At 44.0% G+C, this 24,393-nt stretch overlaps 1 protein-coding gene across 3 annotated transcripts; it reads right to left on the bottom strand.

Annotated features, from left to right (window-relative positions):
* Positions 1-2,534: 2,534 nt before the first annotated feature.
* LOC142663643 (glutathione S-transferase omega-1-like) lies at positions 2,535-20,358 on the bottom strand. Of its 3 annotated transcripts, none has more exons than XM_075842391.1 (7): positions 20,288-20,358; positions 8,602-8,661; positions 7,265-7,373; positions 6,620-6,842; positions 4,757-4,858; positions 3,979-4,085; positions 2,535-2,796 (listed from the first exon to the last, which is right to left on the bottom strand). In XM_075842391.1, exons 2-7 carry the CDS (start codon positions 8,630-8,632, stop codon positions 2,640-2,642), a joined length of 729 nt encoding a protein of 242 aa, XP_075698506.1. In that variant the 5' UTR covers positions 8,633-8,661; positions 20,288-20,358; the 3' UTR covers positions 2,535-2,639. The 3 variants fall into 3 exon arrangements, with proteins under 3 accessions (XP_075698506.1, XP_075698507.1, XP_075698505.1); XM_075842392.1 differs by lacking the exon at positions 20,288-20,358 and adding an exon at positions 20,146-20,235; XM_075842390.1 differs by lacking the exon at positions 20,288-20,358 and adding an exon at positions 8,765-8,832.
* Positions 20,359-24,393: the final 4,035 nt, after the last annotated feature.

The following is a 24,393-nucleotide window of genomic DNA, read 5'->3' as shown; positions in this document are numbered from 1 at the left end:
TGATCCTGCAGTCAGTCATACTTCCTTCCGGATGGAATCTTATGACTAAGGGTATGTTCACACGGCTTGGCAAAATTCAGGCGAAAACAGCTCCCGATTTTCAAACGTTTTTGTAGCAACTCGCGTTTTTCGCGGCGTATGTTACGGACGTTATTGGAGCGGTTTTTCAATGGAGTCAATGAAAACCGGCTCCAAAAACATCCCAAGAAGTGACATGCACTTCTTTTTCACGGGTGTCTTTTTACACGTCGTATTTTGACAGCGACGCGTAAAACACCTCGTGGGAACAGAACACCGTAAATCCCATTGCAAGCATGTTGGTAGGTGTAATGGAACAGTTTTTTCCAGGTGTAAACCGCCTGATTTACATCTGAAACCAGTGCGTGTGAACATACCCTAAAAGGACCAGAAAACGTTTGTTGTCAGTTACCATGGAGACGCATAGGAGCTGTAAAACCAACAATAGGAAATCTTTATTAAGACCTATTGCAAAGTGGCTTCAAGTCCACATAATTTTGAACTTCTGCTATCGGTCTTGTGTCCAGGCCTCTCAAGTCTCCTGGTCCAAATGGGACAGTGCTGACTTTCAGGTCCTGTGTAGGGTGTCCCATTCCCCATACAGACAAGTCTTGAAGGTCCAGATAGATAAGAGGACCTTCAGGACCCCAAAGTTTTCTAAAGTCCAGAATGAAATATAGTTTGTATAATGTCCCCAAGACATTACTATAAAGAATGTATTGTATTTTATGACCTTTTTCCAACTTTTAGGTACTGTCACTTTAAAGAAGTAAATGTGAATTTGCAATGCACTGTTTTATAGCTTATGCAGGAGTGTCAGATACAGGGGAAGTTTCCAGAAGGTGGGAGGAGCTTAGGAAAAGAGGCAGTTGCTGAAGAGTTGCAGAGAGTGAGAAGTTGAGGTAACCGCACAGTGGAGTTGCTCCTGGGTTTTATCCATCCTAGATCCAGAGACAGGCTGCCTACAACATCAGGCCATAGAAAAGCTCGCAGAAGGAAACTGAAAAGTAGTTCTTAACATAGAGGAACCAGAAGCCATTAACACCGCCACCATGTATGTTGGCGAGTCTCATCCGTCATTATACTAGCCCTGACTACCCGTGATAGAGGCAGAAGTCGCACAGGCCGTTACAGAGATTGGACAGACACTGCATTGTCCTGCATACTATGGGGTCAGCTATACCCTAGACTTGCTGAGGGTAGGATCAGAAGAGGAGCAGTGAGAGAGGGTCGCCCACTCCTGCGGATTAGATGAGAAGCAGAGGATTGAGATTTACTATAAGGAGTTGTGCCTCCATTCTATGTGGAAGATTGTAACCGCCATGTTTGAAACTGAAGTAAATTGTGCCACGAGCTCGCCTGTGTAACTACCACCTCAACCTCCTGTCTTATGGTGTAACCATCAAGCGTATTGTGCCCAGTAAAATCTGTGAAAGTTTATTCAACCGTCTCCCGTGTATTCACTCTGCACCCACGTTACCAACAAGGGCACCCCAAATACCATCATACCGGGAGGCTGTACAACTGGGTGTGCCCCAGGGGGAAACTACAACTACCACCATCTACATTCACCCTACAGTGCAGACCCCCTCCATTTTCCCTGTAACGGCTCTGCAGGGAGTGCTTGAAGCCCCAGCCACCGTGTCCCTATACCGCCCTACCCAATCACCACCGTGTCCCTATACCGCCTCGCACTACCCCATCACCAGTTGCATTTGTCTCAGTTTTGTTTTTTTTGAGGCAGAGCCAGAAGTGGAGCCAAAAAGATGATAAAGAAAAGACTTCAGCATCTTATTTCTCCTATGTTTGGCTCAAATAACCGATTCAAAACCGTGTGTCCATGAGACATAAGTCCCAAGACATAAAACACTTACATTTTTAAAACAGTTTATTGTAAAAATAATGGGTTTGTTTTTAATTTTTATCCACTACATTTTATGCCCCAACAGGAAATCTAGTCAGATAGCCTTGGGGTTCTTCAATAGACCCTGGGCCGTCTGCCCATCCCAGGTACAAGCCTCATCATATCACAGGGAATCCCCCCTCAGCCTCTCCTTTTGAATGGCGGGGTCAGTGTTGATCACAGCATTTAAAAAGGGTTAACCAGCAGAGAGCAGAGCTTCATCTAATAGCCGCAGGTAAAGGGGCCTGCAGCTTTGTATTTATAGTCTTAGTGAGATGGCAATGGGTTATAGTGGTCTGCACACAGCGCATTTTTTTTTTGTGTTTTCTTTTAACCAAGATTGGAATAGTCTTTTCCTCCATTTAGGATCTTTTCCTAGTTTTGGCTAAAGAAAAATGGATGAAAAATATTTTCATGACAGAACTGTGTCAACATAACCCAAAGGGCTAGTCTATATTACATAACCCCTTTTTAGGCCAGGACCACACTCAATTTTGATGCTTTTTTGAGACAGACAGAAGATCCTGGCCTTAGGGTAGGTTTTCCAGGCCCCATTACTGGAGGACCAGAGGATATATAAAGTCCTATATTAAAAACACACAATGACAGGTCAGTACTTGAAAATATTTAATCACAGTCTTAAGCAGTTTGAGGTAATAAATACAGAAAATGTGATTGAATATTTTAAGAGGCACAAGATACTCAGATATCAGTGACATTAGTCAAGGCCCAAGTCAACCGCATCCAAATTGTCCTGGGAATATAGTTTGAAAAAGCTGAGGAGAACATCCGGCTCTGTAAACGTCTCCTTAACAGCGGGGTCCTGCAGCATAAGCTCGTACCAGGCCTTGATAAGCGGTGTCTTCTGCAAAAACCTAGATAAAAAATTTAATAGGTTGCTCAGCAATTTATGTACATTAATATAACTTTGTAAATACGTTACATATCTTGAAATCATGAGTTGCAGTCAGAGATGCATCTAGAATTCTGCAAGCTTCAGAGCTGTACCCTCCTTGCTGGCACAGTGTCCGTTTAGAACTTGCTCTGGTGATTCGATTTTTTGGGGAAATCTCTTTACATCAGGCATTGTACCGTGATCACATATGGAAAAAATTTAAACGGTGCCCTTTCATTATATGAGCTCAACTAACCTATTCTGTCTGTCAAACCCAGCGACTGTTTCTAAGAACTACCAACAGAATTATAAATGCAGCTCTGGAGTACAATGTATGAAACAATACAAGATAGTAATGCAATCTATTTAAGGGGTTACTCATCATTTTATGTAGATTATAGCCTTGTGAATTGAAATGGTGTTCAGTGGCCGAAATATTCTCTAATCTGAATTGGCACCCACTGCATATAGTAACCGGTTGTGGTGACACAGTAGGTTCTCTTTAAAAATAGAAATTAAATTTTTTCATAAACCATTCCACCAAAAAATTCTGTGCATTAAAAAGCACCATTATTTTTGAGGAGTTTCACAACCTTATACGGTGAATAGATCCTATGAATCATTGAGAGCCATTTAGTCCATCATAACTAAATGGGACTGATAATGTAAAAATGTAGAGGAAACCTCTACATTTTTGGGTGAAAAACTGCCCAGTAGCCAAAAATTGAGGGACTGGCGTGTCCCATCAGAGAAAACAATTCTAAAGGCCCAGACTTCACCTGTACAGAACACTTGCACATCCACTTAGTTTCATCTCAACTTATGATCATTGTACACACAGGACATAGTCAATAACTCCTAATAGGTTATTTATGACTCATTCCGTAAGGAGGTGTCCAAAGCAGCAAATGAGCGCTGCTCCACCAGGCTCGAGTTCGGATACAATAATGGGACCAAACTGTATACCCAATTTAGAGACTGGGTTTACCTTTTGGGCCCATTATGGTATCAGAACCCGAGCTGGGTGGACCAACGTGCTACACTGGTGGGTCAGTGTGACCCTGATAGATGCTTAAAAATTAGCATGCAATTATACAAAAGTTTAAATACAATTACACAAAAAGAAAAAAAAAAAAAAAAAAAAAAAAGAAATTTTACTTACTCAAAAACACCAATAATAGTGAACCGTTCAAACCAGGGCCAGATCATGTAATCTATCATAGACACAGACTCTCCACCAAAGTAAGGGGTGTTCCTCTTGCTCAGTGCCTGGAAACAAAGTTAAAAATTACAAAAGCCTTTTCCCTGGGTAAGGTGAAATTACAGAAGGTAGGTGAAAGCTATGAACCGCCAACTGGGGCACATCTACATTTCTGACCAGTGGGCACTCTGTGCCAATATGTGCTGCCTCCAGAATACAGTACGCTACAATTGGTTTCCTCAAGGAATCCACGAGTAAAAAAGTCTGAGGGCTCCCATGTGAAAATAGGAAGAACATGGTGGGGGCCCAAAAATTCTCTAGGTGTGATAGAGTCCAAGAGGAACTTTACTCTATATAGTACAAACTAAACATTTCAATATGTAAAATGGCAATATGTAAAGCTTTGAATGCCTCTTTGTAAAATCAGGGGCACATGGAGGTACAGTGTGGACCCACAGTACACTATAGCATAGGCACTATATACCGTAAAGACATAGGCGTTAATGTTTTTTTGTGATATATTAGATTAAAGATAAGGACTGATGTAAGGAGATACATATTCTGTAGAGATTTAAGTGATATAAGCAGCAGAATATTTACAGGAATTTTTTTCACATCACAGCAGCAAAGACATTTCCCTGTGAATGTTTGTTTGTTTTTTTTTTAAATAAAAAAAAAAATTTGAATCCACCTATGTAAAACAGTTTAACTATTCACAAAGATCTTTAGACTGTCTTACCTCTTCAAATTTTTGGAATTTCTCAAAAAACTGAGCCTTTAATTCAGTTGTATCTTGATTATCCTTTTTGGCAAACATGATCTTGTACAGTGCAGAGGTAACCTGAAGTCAACATACAAATCTGCGTTATATTTCTTGTTAGGAATTCAAGTATAAATCGTACAATTCCTTTTATATAAAAAAAAGTGCCAGAGCAATAGGACATTAAAACGCATCTTACGCTTCCTTCTTCCCTGTGGATGAAGGAAAGGAAGACAAGTTTCTTGTGGCAATAAGGGTATGTTCACATGCAAACTCAAAAAAGTCTGAAAATACAGAGCGGTTTTCAAGGGAAGACAGCTCCTGATTTTCAGATGTATTTTAAGCCACTCATGATTTTCGTGGTGTTTTTGGAGCGGTTTCCAATAGAGTATTTTTTTTTTTTTAAATAGAAATTTAATTTAAATAGCAATTTACATTGCTTGTACAAATGCAAAGCTGTATAAATTTAGTTGTTTGGGCACCACATCAGACAAATTTCAAGAAATATGAAGACTACGAATAGGAGAATTTTTATCAAACTAATCCTATATTCTTTTCAAAGTCCACACAAACTGGACTTTTATGCATGGTCAGGCTAAGTTCACACAGGGCGGATACGATGTGTAAAAGCAGGCAGAGTGTCCGCCCTGTGCACCACAGAGAACTCCGGGCAAATAAACCGCGCTACAGTTTTTTGCCCGCAATGTCCGCTGCAGAAGACGGCATTTTCCTGGGACGTTTCATCCCAGTAGACCGCTGCAGCCTGTGAATGGCTGCAGCAGCAGTCACATGGGATGAAGCATCATCCCAGGAGGCCAGCCCTCTGATGTCACCCAGGCCGGCCTCTTGGGAAAAGTTTCATGCCATATCACCACCGCTACAACCTGTAATTGTCTGCAGCAGTCACATGGGATGAAACGTCATCCCAGGAGGAAGAAACAGACTCAGAGGTAAGTATAAGATCTATTTACTTTCACGGTGGAATCGCTGCGAACCCGCCGCAAAATCAGCAACAACTGCTATTTGTTGCAGGGTTTTACCTCCCGATCGAATTCAATGGGGAAAACCTGCAACAAATAAGCTGCGCTTACGCAAATACAATGGACATGCTGCGGAAAACAATTCTGCACATCAGGTCAATTTCTGAGTGTTTTATTCCGCTCAGTATTTTCACAGCGCGTGGATGAGATTTGTTTTATCTCATCCACTTTGCTGCTACTGTATTTGCTGCGGATTTTCCGCAACTAATTACATTGCGGAATACGGTCCGTGGTTTTACAGAACCATTCGGTTCTATTGGCCGCGGACACCTTTCCGTAGTGCTACGGATGGGTGTCAGTGCCGTAGAACCGTGCCGGGAATTATGGAGCATGTCCTATTTTACAGGCTGTGCTCCTATACGTTGAATATTCAGGCAGCTGTCAGCAGCCGTCCATGCCTGCAATCACGGGCTGCGATTATGGGCATGGCCGTGTGCATGGGGCCTAATTTAGAGCAATGGGATACAACGGCTGGTTGGAGGTCACCTCCAGCTGCCAATTTTGCTACAAGCAGAGTCTTATTCCTAGCCTTAACAAGACAGGTGAAGTAAAATGATAGATCACCAAGCATCCCGGTGACCAGCAGAGCCAAAACTTGAAGTTCCTGTTCCCCAATTTGCATTCATTATTATTAGTTTATTTAGTCCTCAGGGACTAGGTACCAGGTCCAACTGCTACCCCTATAGCTACACTCCTGCTGACTACCTCTGTAAAAAATATATACTATGAAACTTACGCTCAGCGTCTAGTGAATAGTTTATCAGGGTGTCCTTCCACCAACAAAAAGAGTGAAGTGTCTTACCCCAGAGAATTGTTCTAGAAGAATCTTCTGCTGAGCTTTTTGGTAGGGGTCTGCTGGGGTCAGCTTAGTCCCAGGAAAGGCTTCATCCAGGTAGTCACAAATAATTGGAGATTCATAGATTATTTTACCATCAGCAGTTTCAAGAGATGGCACCAAACCCAGAGGACTTTTCTCCAAAAACCAGTCCGGTTTGCTCTTTAAGTTAATGTTGACGACTTCATGTCTGGACAGAAAAATAATCTGTTAGTGAAGGGGGAAACAAGTTTCTATACACATCAGGGACGGTCACCTCGTAGTCGTCAGAATACAGAATATAGAGAAACCAGAGGGAGAATTTGAAGCCTAGTCTGATTTGGAAGTCTAATTGGGCCAATCATCTATTACAGGTCACGTAGAGTACTGGTGACCTCAAATGAGGTATGGGACCTTTTGGGCCCACTCAGGCACCAGGGCTTAGATTAGACAGCAACCCCTATAGTTCCGCCCCTGTAAGGACCTGAGAAATCCCTGTCTAAATCCCCCATGAGAGGATTATTTACTAACATCTTGAAGATGCAGATTAAAATTGCAAGAACTTTATAGAAGCGAAGCTGAAGGACACAGATCTTCAAATATACAGAAATATTATAAAAAGGTGGTGCCTACTGGATTCCTTTGGCAAGCAAGACCAGCCTCGGTCTTTGGGCAAAGGGGCAAAATCTCATGCTGTAAAGTCGAATTAGTCCCTCTGGCACCGGTCCTGGGGCTGCGCTGCCTGAAAAGGAATATATTCTCTCAGTATACATATAACAGTAAGGTAGATGGCACAAATCATTGTCCCACTGATATAAGGTGCACAATAGAAAGATAATAACCGGGTTTGCTTCATTCTACTATCCCTGTACTAATGTGCACACAATCGAGAGTCAGGCATACAACAGGAAAAGGGCCCCCGGTCATTACACCACACCGGCTGTCCAAGAGGGGGTTACTTTTTTTTTTTTACAGACACTTCCTCATTAGACTGTTCTTTTAACTCTTCCCTTATCTTAGGGGGTCAGCACTAAGAGATTATCTATCTATTATGGGGTTTGGTTTTTATGTCGCACCTGCAGTGATTAACAGGTTACACCCCTGTGAAAGCAGCAAGTCACACAGGAGTCCTCATTATAATGTTCACTTAACCCTTTCTTTGCAGAACATATAGGAAACCCAGTTATCCCCGAGCTTAACATTGAAAACCCATTGACCGGAGATTGAGATCTCACTTCCTCCACACTTGTTTATTATGGCAATAAACCTAGGTATGAACATGGTTATCACTGAGGAATGTAGACTACTCATGTGATGTAGCAGAGCTGGCTGCAGCTTCAGTTACATGACATGAAAACTCCCTGGTGGATATTTATGAATGTGTCGGAGCTGTAAAACTGGCACAAGAGCATCCTGGAAATCGGCCTTCAATGACAATAAACCTAGATGTACACATGGTTAGGTGTCGTAAAATGTACAATATTACAGCCATAAATCCCAGCCAGACCGCAGGTCCGATCACCCAAACTAACATAGGTCCTTGTGAGGTTAGTTTGGGTGATCAGACCCACGATGGCCAGGATTTGCACCCATAATTCTGGCACAGAATGGGAGGCTCATTGCATCACAATTAACGTAACCGCTTAGCAAGATCACAAGTTGTCAGACCAAACCACAAAACTAGCTCTGCTACATACACAGCACTACAATCCCTCTGGCACAAACACACAACTTTCTAATTAAAAAAAAAAAATTTCAATTATACGTATGCAAAATGCAAACAAATAAATACTAAGTAAACACACAAACTAGAAAGGTGTCACAAATTTGCAGGAAAAGTTGGCAGCCTGCACCACGAATAAACTATTTATTGCATTTACGTGGAGGTTTATATGTGCTTGTATTTAGTAACAGATTCACCTATTAGAACAGGAGATTCCCAACATGTCCCATTACAATCCCACACTTACCCTTGGCCAAACTTCTCTGTGATCCGGACATTGCTGCAGACGGTCAGTCACTGGAGATACCTGTATAACAAGCAGAGAGCATACATATTATATATATATATACACACAGTATACGGAGTGCAGCAGTACTTGCTGCGTTCTGTGTATACACGACTTGACATACCAGGGGGAAGTCTGTATACAAGAGCCGCTCTCCCTGCAGTTTATATGTATGTGTCTATACCAGTCCCCTCCCAGCTAATGAAACCAGAAATAGACACAGCTCCACCAGGCGGGGATCTGTTCCACCTGTGCAGAGATCATTACACAACCGCCTCATACATTATTACACCTCTATTGTATAACGACTGGTAATGACGCTGCAAAAACCTTTGCTGAAATGTAAAGAAATGAAATGTTTAATGTGCACACATAGGTTGTTCTTTATTCAATAGATACTTAAATACTTAACTGGAGGCACCATAGACATGACATGTGCTTCTCTAGGCTGGGTTCACACGTCATGGTCTAAATGCTCTTTTTGCAACGATTCGTGAAAATACTTCGCCATTATGCCGTGAGTTTGGCAAAATCATTGCAACATTGCGTAGCTGTGCTGCGTTTTACAGCAAAAAACAAATTTTTATGCGTGAACCCAGCCATAGGGTCCATTGGTTAGAACCGCATCCAAAAAGCGCATCCAAAAAGCGCATGCGTTTTTGCAGGAATTTTTTTTTAATAACTTTATTCAACTTTATTGAACTTTTCTTTTTGTCCCAGTAGATAAGCTTTACTTAAGATTTTTACTTTCAACAAATATTCTATTGAAATACTTCTGTGTTCCAAAGCATTATTGCCTGTCACTGAAAAATTGACAGGTACCTATTAGGCCATACCTAAGGCATGGAAAAAAAAACAGCCATGGAGAGCTTTCATAGGCTGCGCAAACAGCGTTGGGGCAGCTAAGGCAGCCCCCACCCTTTGTTTCGATCACTTAGATGCCTTGGACACTACTGACTGATCACAACCGTTCTATCGCAGGTGATGGCGCAGGCACAGCTTTTGTGCCCATATCATCATTCTGCCATACATTTATGGCCCTGGTCCTTAACAGCAGGCTTCCAGTGCCATAACTATACCAAAGGGCTTATTCAGACGAATGTGATATACGTCCATGCAACGCGCGTTATTTTCACACGCCTCGCACGGACCTATATTAGTCTATGGGGCAGTGCAGACAGCTGCGTGATTTTTGCGCAGCGTGAGTCCGCTGCGTAAAACTCACGACATGTCCGTTCTTTGTGCGTATTTCGCGCATCACGCACCCATTGAAGTCAATGGGTGCGTGAAAATCACGCGCACCACACGGAAGCACTTCCGTGGGACGCGCGTGATTCGCGCAACAGTAGTCAAAACTATGAATGTAAACAGAAAAGCACCACTTGCTTTTCTGTTTACAAACATCCAAACGGAGTGTCATAATGATGGCGGCTGCGCGAAAATCACGCAGCCGCGCATCATACGGGGCTGACACACGGAGCTGTTAAGTGCCTTTTGCGCACGCAAAATGCTGCGTTTTTTGCGTGCGCAAAACGCACATGCTCGTGTAAATCCGGCCAAAATGTTATTAATAATGAATAATAATTATAAACCAATATATTTCGTATATTTTTCAATACCCCTGCACCATCCTTTTGTCATAAGAAGTTTGATAAATTATTGGGGCATAGCTTACGTGGCAATCTCTGGCTGCAGCACTGTCTATATGGACACTCTGGCTGCAGCACTGTCTATATGGACACTCTGGCTGCAGCACTGTGGGGGTACTCACTGCCAGACACTATTTATGAGGACACTCTATGTCTAGGTCACGGTATATGGGTGCATTCCGGCTCGGGGAATGTGTATAGTGTCGCTATCTTGCTCGATCTGTACATAAGGGCACTCTCTGGCAAACACGGTCTATGAGGATACCCTGCAGTTGATGACCCTCTGGCTGCAGCACTGTGGTGGTATTCTCTGCCAGGCACTAACTATAAGGACACTTTATGTCTGGATCACTGTTTATGGGTGCAATTTGCCTGGCACACTCTGTTTAGGGGCACTCTCTTGCTAGAACTGTGTATGAGGGCACTGTTATGGGGTAATCTCTGCCAGACACTGTTTCCAAGGACACTCTTCTTGGGCACTGAGGGCATTCTCTGGCTTACACTATTTAGGGGAGCACTTTGGCAATCGTTATGGGGGTGCAGACAGCAAGTGAGAATGATACTTCACTTCCACCGCATCTAGTATCAGCCTGCAGCCTGCTCTCTATAGTCAGGAGATATCAGTGTTTCAGATCTATAGTTGCATGTAACCGCTGCCTCTGATAATGTATTGTGTTGTATGTTACACCTACTGTCTTTATTCTGCTTATTTTCTGTGTTTATTTCACATTTATCTTCACTTGTCGGTGATTCCAGATTAAATGGATATTGTACAGTGATTAATCCCGATGTTTATGTTTTGCACCTGAGGAACCTGTGGCATTGATTTGGCTTTGCAGTTTTTCTTCTACTTCACGGTGACTCAGCACATTCACTGTATATACATATACATTGCATTGTCAACCGTTTCCTCACTCCACCTACTTAAACAGACAGTACAGGCAGTCACCATGACTGGTAGCTTACAGGTAAGGCTATGTTCACATATGCGTCTGAAGCCCCGTTAAGGGCCTCCGTTGCAGATCCGGCAGATTTTACCGCATGCTGCGCTATTGTGCGCTATTGTGTCAGGTGAAATCACGGGAACCCCGACGGAAAGCAGACGAAACCCATTAAAGTCAATGGGTTTCGTCGGCAACAGGCAGTATCCATTGGTTCCATTATTCCCTTGTTCTGCTGCTCTGACGGAGCTGAACAACGGATGCAGAGTGTTGCACCGGTCCGTAATACGTTGCTCATAACCTGCTATGGGCCCATATTGTAATCACGCTGTATTACAGAGGTATTCTCCTCTAGAATCATAGCCTTACAGGGTTTTGCATGTGGCAATTCCACGTGCATGAACCAAATACAACTGGGACTCTACATCTTGGGGGCCATAGTCTATCTAACTATATATGACATCAGGATTAGGTACAATGGTGAAGTGACGTCTGCATAAACAATAATGTAATTGTGCAATATGGCGCTCCCACACCATACATAAATACATGCTTTAAACAAGCTCTTTGCAACTTTGACTGTGATCAGCGCTTCTCCTAAGGGTATGTTCACACGCTTACTAAAAAATATCTGAAACTACAGAGCTGTTTTCAAGGGAAAACAGCTCCTGATTTTCAGCTGTTTTTTTAGCAACTCGCATTTTTCGCTGCATTTTTTACGGACAATTTTTGGAGCTGATTTTCTATAGAGACAATGAAAAACTGCTCCAAAAACGGCTCAAGAAGTGACATGAACTTATTTTTCACTGGCGTTTTTTTACGCGCCCGTTTTTCAAAACACGCCCCATCGGAACAGGACGCCGTTTTTCCCATTCAAATCAATGGGCACATGTTTGGAGGCGTTCTGCTCCCGAGTTTTCGGCCGTTTACGGCCCTGAAAAACGGCCGAAAATAAGCCGTGTGAACACACCCTAAGGCCGGATTCACACGAGTGTGTGCGTTTTGCGCGCGCAAAAAACACGCCGTTTTGCGCGTGCAAAAGGTCCGCAAAAGTCTGTGTGTCATCAGCATATGATGCGTGGCTGTGCGATTTTCGCACAGCCACCATCATTATGACACTCTGTTTTTATGTTTGTAAACAGAAAAGCACGTGGTGCTTTTCTGTTTTCATCCATTCATTTTACTGCTGTTGCACGGATCACGCGCGGCATCCGGAAGTGCTTCCGTGTGCCGAGCGCGATTTGCACGCACCCATTGACTTCAATGGGTGTGTGCTGTGCGAAGCACAGCCAAATATAGGACATGTTGTGCTTCTGCACCTTCACTTCAGTGACGGTGGGGGTCTTAGCACCCGGACTCCCACCGATCAAACTTTCTGATAGGTCTCTATGACAAATCAAACGTTTTTTGAATGAAAGAGGCAAGACTGGATGAAGACGACCGAGGATTCAAGATTGGCGGAAGAAACATCAAACTTTGAAATGCCGATCACACCACAGTCATAGCTGAAAACAAAGACGACCTTATCCTTATAAGAAAAGTTAAAGAACACAATAAAAAGATGGACCTTTCTGCTATATATTTATAAGTTATGACAGACAACTCAGCTTTATAAAAGCACTTGTTTGTTATGTTGTTGTTTTTTAAATATTGTAGTTATTTATTTATTTATTTTTACTTTCCTGGAACAGTTATTTTGGAGACACAAACTACGTGTTCTGTCCTTAGGCCTTTTTCACACGAACGTGTGCGTTTTGCGCGCGCAAGAAAAAACACTGAGTTTTTTGCACGTTGCAGTTCCGTGTGTTATCAGTATGTGCTGCGTGGCTGCAGGATTTTCACGCATATGCCATGCTTATGACACGCGGTTTTGAAGTTTAGAAAAAGAAAAGAAGGAAGTGATTTTATTTTTTACTTCATTTCTTTATCTACTGTTGCGCGAATCACGTGCGTCACACGGAAGTGCTTCCGTGTGCCGTGCACGATTTTCACGCACCCATTGACTTCAATGGTTGTGTGTTGCGCAAAAAACGGCCAAGCATGGGACATGTCGTAAGTTTTGCGCAGCGGACATACGCTGTGTGAAAATCATGGACTGTCTGAACGCCACCATTCACTAACATAGGTCCGTGCGACGCACATGATTTTCACGCGCGTATCACGGACGTAATGCACGTTTGTGTGAATAAGGCCTTAGGGGGGATTCACATGAGCGTGTATTCGGTCCATGCGGGCCGCGTGGTTTTCACGCGCCATCAACAGACCAATACAAGTCTATGGGGCAGTACAGACAGTCCGTGCTTTTTGCGCAGCGTTTGTCAGCTGCGCAAAAAGCGCGACATGCTCAATATCTCCGCGTATTTTGCGCATCACGCACCCATTGAAGTCAATGGGTACGTGAAAACCACGCAGGTCGCACGGAAGCACTTCCGTGCGAACCGACTGAAACAGCGCACCAGCTGTCAAAAGGATGAATGTAAACAGAAAGGCACCAAGTGCTTTTCTGTTTCCAGACATCCAAATGGAGTGTCTTTGAGATGAGCGAACCCGGACAATCGAACCGAAGTTCACCGGGTTCGGCCAAACACGTTTTGGCCGAACCCGGCAAAAAAATTTCCGGTACGCGACGTCAGGAGATAGTCACTGTCCAGGGTGCTGAAAGAGTTAAACTGTTTCAGCACCATGGACAGTGACTACCGATCCCAATAAACATGAACCTGTAAAAAAAAAACGAAGTTCTGACTTACCGATAACTCCCGGCTTCTTCCTCCAGTCTGACCTCCCGGGATGACAATTAAGTCCAAGTGACAGCTCCAGCCAATCCCAGGCCAAGCACAGGCTGCAGGGGTCACATGGACTGCCGCGTCATCCAGGGAGGTGGGGCCCGATGTCAAGAGAGGCGCATCACCAAGGACGCGTCACCAAGGCAACGGCCGGGAGGGAAGTTCTCGGTAAGTACGAACGTTTTCTTTTTTTATAACAGGTTTCTCGATATTGTGTTCGGCATTCACTGTCGAGGGTGCTGAAAGAGTTACTGCCGATCAGTTAGCTCTTTCAGCACCTTGGACAGTGACGGGCGTCGACTAGCCTCATCTCTATGATGGCGGCTGCGCGAAAATCACGCAGCCGCGCATCATACACGGATGACACACGCAGCTTTCAAATGGTTTTTGCGCGCGAAAACGCTGCGTTGTTTGCGCGTGCAAAAACGCAACGTTCGTCTGAATCTGCCCTTATAGACAGTACAGCAGGGTGTGTGCTTTAAGGCAGCTGAAATGAATGGGAGTTATTTGGCAGAGAATTGTTATAGATTATTACAGTCTCCGGTAAAATCTTTATCAGCGTGTAAAGTGTTTCTATCCTGTCTTATATAGGCCTCCAGCAGTATATTGGAGCAGTCATTAACACCCGGCCTCCAATGAGAAAGAGATAACTCTGCTTATCTCACCCAATCAATACAGCAAAGCTGGCAAGTGAGCTATGGAATGGCCATTATGAAAACACAATTAAAAAAAAAAAGTATATGTATAATCCGATTTAAAACAATGCACTAAGGCCCTGTTCACACTGAGTTGTTTGCAGGCAGAAAAAATCTGCCTTCAGGTATTTTTTCAAATTTTTTTGCTGCGTTTTTCACCCACGGCCATTGAAGATAATATAAGATCCGCGAAAAACACTCAGAAATTAGTGCCACAGGTTTTTCTTCCTCCCATTGTTTTCAATGGAGGTCAGAGGCAGAAACTGCGGCAAGAAAGGACATGCTGCTATTTTGGCCGCCCGGGAAAAAAAACGCCTCTGCCTATCATTGAAATCAAGGAGGGGCGATTTCTGCCATTATTTGGCACTGATTCCGACTCGGTTTCTGAGTCAAAGTCAGTGCCAAAGAACTCTGTATGAACTGACACTAAAAAGTTTTATAAATTATGTTTATAATAAACGTAAATTTAAATAATTTAATGACGAAACATTCCCTTTAACTTGCAAGAAATATTATACACAGTGATATCAGAATATTTTCTACAAAGTTTCATACAAAATCAATTTTAAGGATACAGATAAGCAACAGCAAATAATCCAGTTAAGTGCTGACTCTTTGTGAATTTGCGAGTTGTTGCACTGTGAATCAGCTGTAACGTTATTAGTATATATTAGTGTAGATTTGGATTTTGGAGTGAATCCTTTACATTAATAAGAAGGTAGCAGAATGCATGTTCTACAAACCTGTGGAAAATAGAAAGTGTTTACATGAAGCTAGAAAGCAAAAGCAAATCCCAGTGCGGCACTCTGCCAGCTGGCTTGTTGTGCTGACTTGGTGCCGTATTCTATTACTATTCTTCACTGCTCCCTACACTGCAGACAGGTTTGGCTCACTGAGCCCTATGACACGTAATCAAAATTTGTGGTATTAGGAATTTGGGAAGCCATCCAAGCACATTTCATTACTCCATTGAGCTGTTCAGATTTCCAAAAGTATGTGTTGGTTATGTGAAGTCAGGGGCTCCTCCTGGAGCAGAATCCCCGGCCGGAGCGTTGCCGACGCTCTGGTCAGGGATTTCGCTCCTAGAGAGAGCCTCTGATGTCACAGTACATATATGGACACTGAATTCAGGGGCTCCTCCTGGAGCAGAATCCCCAGCCAGAGCGTTGCCAACGCTCTGGCCGTGGATTCTGCTCCTGGAGGAGCCCCTGACGTCACTGTCCATATCAACGCTCTGGCTGGGGATTCCACTCCAGGAGGAGCCCCTGACTATGCGGTCCATATATGGACAGTGACGTCAGGGGCTCCCCCTGGAGCAGAATCCCCAGCCAGAGCGTTGCCAACGCTCTGTCCGTGGATTCTGCTCCTGGAGGAGCCCCTGACGTCACTGTCCATATCAACACTCTGGCTGGGGATTCCACTCCAGGAGGAGCCCCTGACTTTGCGGTCCATATATGGACAGTGACGTCAGGGGCTCCCTCTAGGAGTGAAATCCCCAGCCAGAGCATTGTCAACGCTCTGGCCAGGGATTCCGCTTCAGTAGGAGCCCCTGACTGCACTGTCTATATATCGCAAACTCTCTGGCCTGGGACTCCTGTCTTGGGAAAGCCCACACATATCCCCCTGTAGATAGTACCACACACACCACACCATGTAGATATCGTCTCACAAACATACCACCGGGTAGATAGCTCTACACCCACCCCCTGTAGATCGTGCCATTGGGGCTTTATCTAGGAGCGGTTTCCACTCCTGGAGCTTCTGACGTCAATGTTTATATATGGACAATGATGCCAGGGGCTCCTCCAGTAGCGGAATCCCCGGCCAGAGCATCGGCAAAGCTCTGGCTGGGATTCCGCTCCTAGAGGGAGCCCCAAAACTACTATTTTCAAGGGAGGGTCTAGCACTATCTACCCGGTGGGGTGTGTGTTGCGCTATTTGCAGTTTGGTGCTATTTACAGGGGGGGTGCGGCAATATCTAGAGAGGTGTGTGGCACTATCTACATGGGTACGGTGGCACTATTTGGACACCATCTAAAGGGGTCACTGTGGTGCTATCTACATGGGCACTCCTGTGGCATTATATATGTGGGCACTGTGGCACTATCTACAGGAACATTGTCTAATGCTTACTTGAAAAAGGGGTTCTATTCCCCAAAACACATTGCATTTTAGAGACTCTTGCTTTATTGTGTCTCATACAATAAATATCTTTTACCAAATATCTGGAATTTTTCCGCCTGGATGGTGTCTCGTTCTCACAGTGGATCCCCACCTGGTCTCCATTCCTTTTATCTTTCTAGTCTCATCCAAAAAGGAAGGATCAGTCCCCAGTAGTGGTAGTTGCATCTAGGGCAGGAGTGGGGAACGTATAAAGGGAGTTTTACACTGGACGATTTTCGGGCAGACGAACGTTCACAGAACGCTCATTGCCGATAATTGCCCAGGGGAACGACCCTCTGCTGGTCGTATCGTTTTAAAAATGTGAAATATTATCGCTGTCAGCAGCTAGGATGCGGCATTACTAGTGAATGACAGTACTTGGCTCCATTTGCCCTCTTCCTTCTCCTGCTAGTGACCTATAATTTAGAAACTTAGCTGAGGACTAAACGTAGAAATTTAGCTGTAGTGTAGACATAGGACCTGTCCTAAACGCATGAAGTGAGGATAAGTGACTTAAAGGTTTTTTTTTCATCAAGGACATTTATGATACATCCACAGGATATATCATAAATATCAGATTGGTACGGGTCACACCTCTAGGACCCGCACCTATCTCTAGAACGGTGCCCCCTAAACCTCGTTCTACCTCTCTGTGTTGTGGCTGATTTCCGACCATGAAGAAGGAAACAGCGTAGCTTTCTGAGGTACGCTGTTTCCTAAGTCCCATAGAACTGAATGGTAGTTATGGAAATAGCGGAACTCGCATGCTGTGCTGCTTCCATAACTGCTGTTCACTACTATGGGAGTAACGGAAACATCGCAGCTCAGCGAGTTATGCGGTCTTCTTCTTCATGGTCAAAAATCAGCCAGAACACAGAGAGGAAGAACGGGGTTTAGAGAGCCCCGTTCTAGAGACAGGTGCGGGTCCCAGAGGTGAGACCAGAATCTATCTGACATTTATGACATATCCAGTGGATACTACCACCAGGTATTGCTGGTTTAATAGGTGAAATGCTGGTAACAGGTTCCCTTTAAGTAAGTATGTCAGAATAACTTACTTCTGTGAGCAGTTCTTTCCAAAACTTCCCATTGTAAAGAGATGACTGCGCTCTAGACTGACCGACGCAGTAGTAACATGATCAATACCGGCTAACGTCACACGCTGCACCAAAGAGAAGCAGTTCCAGCAATCACATAAGGAGTGAGTTAATTAAATGTTTGAGCAAATATAGCAGGCAAATTTTTAAGTTGATCATTTTGTATGGCCCGCGAATGATGTTATAAATATCCAAATAGCCCATGGCTATATGTTTGCTTACTGCAACTTCATGTGATGCTGACGATCACTTTGTCTTGTGGCAGCTTGTAACGGGTGTTTCCAAATCAATCACAGAGGATTTTAGTTTCAACTAGAGTGGTCCTCCAAACGGGGTCAGGGATCTCAACCTCCGCAGGAGTTCCCACAAAGTCAAGGCTGTGCCAAAGTGACGGCAGGTTCACCAGCCTGTCTCAAGCGTGCTGCTACGGGTTGCTGAGGGGCTCCCCTCTACCACGCAGCTTGCCCTTCTAGTATCTCCAGGATGACCAGCCACTTTAAAAGGGAATGTTCTGAGCCTCCATGAGTCACGGTGGCCGCTACCACCTTTTACGGATCCCAACTTCCTTGGCTAAGTTTGTGCAATGTGCATATTAGGACAATACTGCTCAACAATTAGAGAACGGTTCCAGGCTATGGGGCGGCACAAACACAGTCCTCAGTCTAAGTCTGTTAATTAGGGTACCGTTTCTTTTTAACTCATGGCATCAATTGCTTACAAATATCTGAACAGCAAGGCCACATGCACACGTAGCATATTACGTGCGGATTTGCCGCATGGATTTTGCTGCAGCAAAGTAAATAACAGCACAAGTAATCTCATCTACACGTTGCAGAATTTTTACACAGGTAAATTGACCTGTGGTGTGGATTTTGAAATCTGCAGCATGTCAATTTATCTTGCGTTTCCATCTCAGAATTGTATTTGACAAGTTTATAAAAAATGCACCAAAATCCGCAGCATAAAATCTGCACCTGTTTACACAACAAAATGTTAAATCTGCACCTAAAAACACATTAAAAAAAAAAGCAGCATTAAGGCCCCATGCACACGAACGTAAAAACGCCCATAATTACGGGCCGTAATTACGGCACGTTTTTACGGGCCCATGGACTTCTATTGGCCACGGGTACCTCCCCGTATGCTTACGGGAAGGTGCCTGTGCCATTGAAAAATATAGAACATGTCCTATTTCAGGCCGTAATTACGGCACGGGCAGGCCTATAGAAGTCTATGGGGCTCCCGTAATTACGGGTGACTACGTGTGTACACCCGTAATTACGGGAGCGTTGCTAGGCGACGTCAGTAAATAGTCACTGTCCAGGGTGCTGAAAGAGTTAAACGATCGGCAGTAACTCTTTCAGCACCCTGGACAGAAAATACCGATCACAATATAGATCAACCTGTAAAAAAAAAAAAAAGAAGAAGACGTTCATACTTACCCAGCACTCCCTGCTTCTTCCTCCAGTCCGGCCTCCTGGGATGACGTTTCAGCCCATGTGACCGCTGCAGCCAATCACAGGCCAATCACTGGCTGCAGCGGTCACATGTACTGCCGCGTCATCCAGGGAGGTCGGGCTGGATGTCGAAAGAGGGACGCGTCACCAAGACAACGGCCGGGTAAGTATGAATTTCTTTTACTTTTACTACGGAAAGGGCTGTCCCTTCTCACTATCCTGCACTGATAGAGAGAAGGGGCTGCCGATTAGCGCAGTGCAATTTTGCAGAGAAAACTTTCCCGTAAATACGGGTGGAATACTGGTGACACCAGACCCGTATTTACGGGCACGGGTCCGTAAATACCGGTGCAATATGGGTCGAATACGTGTGACCAAGGACCCGTATTTACGTCAGTATTTACAGGAGGGAAAAAATACGTTCGTGTGCATGAGGCCTAAGTGCGTATTTTACCAGTGAAATTATCTGGGGTTTTGATGAAGATTTTCCACATCAAATTCCAAAAGGTCTGCATGTAGCCTAATGGTATTGCGCCTTTCTCAACAATCAACTCTTTCTGCCAGGAGGAGGAGGAATAACTCGCTCAAAACTTGTTGCGGTAGATCTGGTCCACAGTCCGCGCATTCTGCCACACTCAGAGGGATAGACCCCTTCAGTAGACCTCAGGGCAACCAGACTTTCAGTTCTATTACAATCCAGCTCAGAGCTTTCACACTCACTCTACTGTTCCTAAAGTGATGGCTCCTACACACAGTCTGTTGCACAGCACCCCACCTCTCAGGCTACCTCAGCCTTTCTTACACGGTCCTCAAGCCCACTGGCTTGTTTTGTAGTAGCTTCTAGGCCTTGCCTATTGCTCACCGGCCGTTTCTTCACCGCACACAGGCCTGCTGCTCAGCACACACACAGCCGTTCCTCCAGTCATCACACACATACTGTACTTCCTCCTGACCCTTTTGTGTATGGCAGCAGCATCTAGTGGTGATAATTAATTTTACAATCATTAGACTACATACAAACAGAAGCAAGCGGGGAAATAGCGTAGACAGTCACATTACCAGAAGTCACATTAATAAGGGGTAGTACGGCTTAGCCCCCTTACAAGCTTAGTGTCCTCATACTGTGGTCTTAACCCCTTAATGACCAGGCCATTTGGCGCGTTAATGACCAAGGATTATTTTTGGTTTTCTCACGGTCGCATTCCAAGATTCGTAACTTTTTTTTTTATTCCGTCGACATAGCCATATGAGGACTTATTTTTTGCGGGACGAGTTGTATTTTGTAATTGTACCATTTTTAGATGCTTATAACATATTGATTAACTTTTATTAACTTTATTTTAGGAGAGAATTGAAAATAAGCAGCTATTCCAGCATTGATTTTCACGTTATAAATTTACGCCGTTTACTATGCAGCGTAAATAACATGTTAACTTTATTCTATGGGTCGGCACGGTTACGGGGATACCAAATATGTAAAGGTTTTATATGTTTTCCTACGTTTGCACAATAAAAACCCTTTTAGAAAAAAATTACTTGTTTTTGCATCGCCGCATTCCAAGAGACGTAATTTTTTTATTTTTTCGTACATGTGGCCGTATGTGGGCTTGATTTTTGCGGGCAAATGTGTAGTTTTCATTAGTACTATTTTGGGGTACATAGGACTTATAGATTAACTTTTATTTAATTTTTTATGGGGGGAATGGGAGAAAAGAGAGAATTTTGCCGTTGTTTTTTTGCGTTTTTTTTAGACGCCGTTCATCCGGCGGTTTAATTAACGTGTTCATTTTATTGGTCAAGTTGTTACGATCGCAGAGATACCATATATCTGCATGTGTTATTTGTTTTGACACTTTTACTAAATAAAACCACTTTTTGGGCAAAAAAAGTGGTTTTATTTGATTTTGACTGTTATTTATTTATTTATTTTTTTCACAAACTTTATTTAACTGATTTTAATTTTTTTTTTTAGTCCCACCAGGGGACTTCACTATGCGATCTGCTGATTGCATATATAATGCTTTCGTATACTTAGTATACCAAAGCATTATTGCCTGTGTGTGTAACACTGACAGGCAATCTATTATGCCATGCCTCCGGCACGGCATAATAGGCATACAGCCAGGGCAGGCCTGGGGGTCTTTGTTAGACACCCGGCTGCCATGGCAACCCGTTGGCAGCCTGAGATCGCATTCGCGTGGCCGCCGATGGGTGACAGAGGGAGCTGCCTCCCTCTGTCAATAGATTTAAATGCCGCGGTCGCTATTGATTGCGGCATTTAATGGGTTAAACGGCTGAGATTGAAGATTTCTTCGATCTCAGCAGTTGCAGAGGGAGCCCAGCTGTCAGTCACAGCTGGGCTCCCGCCGCGATCTCGCGGCCACAGCTTCTGTGCCCGTGCGATCTCCATCACGTACATGCACGTGGGAATGCGCGAACAGGCTGCATTCCCCGACGTGCATGTACGTGAAAATGCGGGAAGGGGTTAAAGGAGTTTTCCAGCTTCTGACAACTGATGACCTATCCACCGGATAGGTCATCAGTACATGATCTGTGGAGGTCCGACACCCGGGCCTCGCACAGTTCAGCTGGTCCGGTGCCTCCGTGCATCGGACGTACAAGCCGGAAGCAGTTAGCTCCGGCCACGGAATAGCGGCCGAGCTGCAGTACTGCAGCTCTGCTCCTATTCAAGTAAATCGCAGCGGACCTGCAGTTCTGCAGCACGGCCGCTATGCTATGTACAGAGCCATCTGCTTCTGGGCTCCGTACATAGCATTATGTGTCACAACATCCGCTGCCCGCAGGCTTATCGGGGAGGGATCCGGGTGTCGGACCCAAACCGATGAAAACTGATGGCCTATCCGATGGATAGGTCATCAGTTGTCAGAAGGTGGGCAACCCCTTTAAAGTCAAATTTAAGGAAAGATTTTGTAGAGTTTTTTGACTTGAGGGTAAGTACATGATTCTGTTACCAAGCACCTGTGTGCTAAAAAGTCAGGCTGTGGGAAGAAGACGGCAGAAACAGATCTCAGGAATGGGGTCTCTAGTCAGCCAAATACAGTAGGCATAGGAAGCTCTACCATACTGGGCAAAACTTTTTGTCGTACCATTTTTGCCCCTGCACATGGCCATATTACAGCTTCATACAGGAGCTGTATATTTAGAGCCAAGGACGGCACGGCTCTTATCCTTAGAAATAAGAAAAACATTTGCCAGGGATTGACTGTTTTTCAGCGCATTTTCAAGTGGTCGTCTCAAAAAGGTTTTGCTGTATATGTGTCATGGCTGTAGGGTATGTGGACCCACTGGGCCGCTCTGCCGTAGCGGAGTAGCAGCAGGTCAAACGGAAAGTCTATGACAGACACTAGGACGAGAGTACCTGAGTGGCTAGCTTGTGCCGTACTATCGGAACCAGGCCTGTACTGGATAACCGGACTTGAGCTCTGAAGTCGTCTCAGACACTTGACTTGACAGGGAGCAGAGTGCGCCAGCATCCCAGAGCAGGGAACAACAAGGCTGGCGGCTGCTGGGATAAGTGAGACCTGTGGCCGCCGGTTCCACAATCTAGCTCCTGCATGGCTCCATCTCTAATTCTCAGCTAATGGGTGGAGTCTAACTGCTATCATGTCATCTATACACTGCACAGAGAAGAGTAGAAATAGTATTGACCCGCAAAATAAAGTTAACATATAATTTGTACCACACAGGGACTGCTGAAAAGACGAAACCCATAAAAACGATGGCCGAATTTTTCAATACTATTCCACAAATTAATTTTTGAATAATAATACGTTTTTCTCAAGAAGAAGTGCATATAGCAACAACTACAAAGCAGTTAAGGCCCTTTTTCACTGGCCGATAAGCGGCCGGTGCAGCGATCAACGAGACATCATTGATCGGCGCTCATTTGCTCCTGTCACACGGAGCTATGGATCATTACTCCGATCGATTGTCCCCATACATTATTATCATGTCGGCAGCACGTTTACACAGGGAGATGCGCTGCCGACAACGATAATAGTTCATTTTTTTAAAATGAGACGACCAGCAGATGATCCAGCGTTTGCTCGGTCATCTGCTGATGGTTCCCCTATTTACACAGAGCAATTATCGACAACGATCGTTATATGAACGCTCGTCAGCCCAATAATCGTCATGTGTAAAACCCCCTTTAGAAGCCGTCAATAAATGATAAGTGTATCTTACCCATGGTTCTAAGTAATTAGCCAGACAATGGAAACAATGTGGAGATACATAACTTTTCTAATTGTTGCTGGTGTATAATATACCTGTGATAGACAGCACGGTCCATTGATTATAACATTTGTACTTTTCCCAATATCCCTTCCACTATATACTTACATAACCTTTGGGTTATGAATACTATATGTACGGTTATGGTATGTACATTTTTTCATGCAACAATGTAATTTTGTACTGGAGTCCTCTTTTCGAGTCTGTGCTTTTTATGCAATGTATTGTTAGTTTACTACAGATGTAGCCAAGTTTATCTTGACTCTTGCTGCAGCGTCATATCACACAACAAAAGTCATTGAAAAGTCAATGTTTCTTGCCACTGTGTATTTAATGCGTTAAAAGTTACGATAAAGTTGGCTACATCTGTATGTCATTTAATAAAATATGGTATTTTTTAATTTTTGGGACTCTTGTGCTTTGATGTATTACTAATCATATCTGTGCCATAAAAGCAGACTTAAAAACAAAACAAACACTAAAGCAAATACCTGTCACTAGAAAAAAATTAAATAAAGCGGTCAGGAAGAGCAGAGAAGATTGCAAATTAATGCTGGTCTTCATTTACAGAATACAGTCAATCCTGTACGCTGCGGATGGCATTGGTGGTCCAGCCTCAGGGAATTTCCAGTCCCAGTCATGCAGGTACAGTAATAAAAGGCTTTACGTCAAATGACTTATGTATTAAACACAGAATGACAAAGCAATACTTGA

The sequence above is a fragment of the Rhinoderma darwinii genome, chromosome 11, assembly GCF_050947455.1.
Source record: "Rhinoderma darwinii isolate aRhiDar2 chromosome 11, aRhiDar2.hap1, whole genome shotgun sequence".
In the NCBI taxonomy this organism is placed as follows: Eukaryota; Metazoa; Chordata; class Amphibia; order Anura; family Rhinodermatidae; genus Rhinoderma; species Rhinoderma darwinii.
This window is presented reverse-complemented; position numbering and strand designations above follow the sequence as displayed.

Bases quoted from the DNA above. Each gene is read 5' to 3' on its own strand.
- LOC142663643 (XM_075842391.1), bottom strand. From the start codon at position 8,632: ATGTCCGGATCACAGAGAAGTTTGGCCAAGG. The intron at 7,374-8,601 runs GTAAGTGTGGGA...ATTCCTTTTCAG, and splicing joins ACAGAGAAGTTTGGCCAAGG to GCAGCGCAGCCCCAGGACCG. The intron at 2,797-3,978 runs GTAAGTAAAATT...TTTTTTATCTAG, and splicing joins ACTATTATTGGTGTTTTTGA to GTTTTTGCAGAAGACACCGC.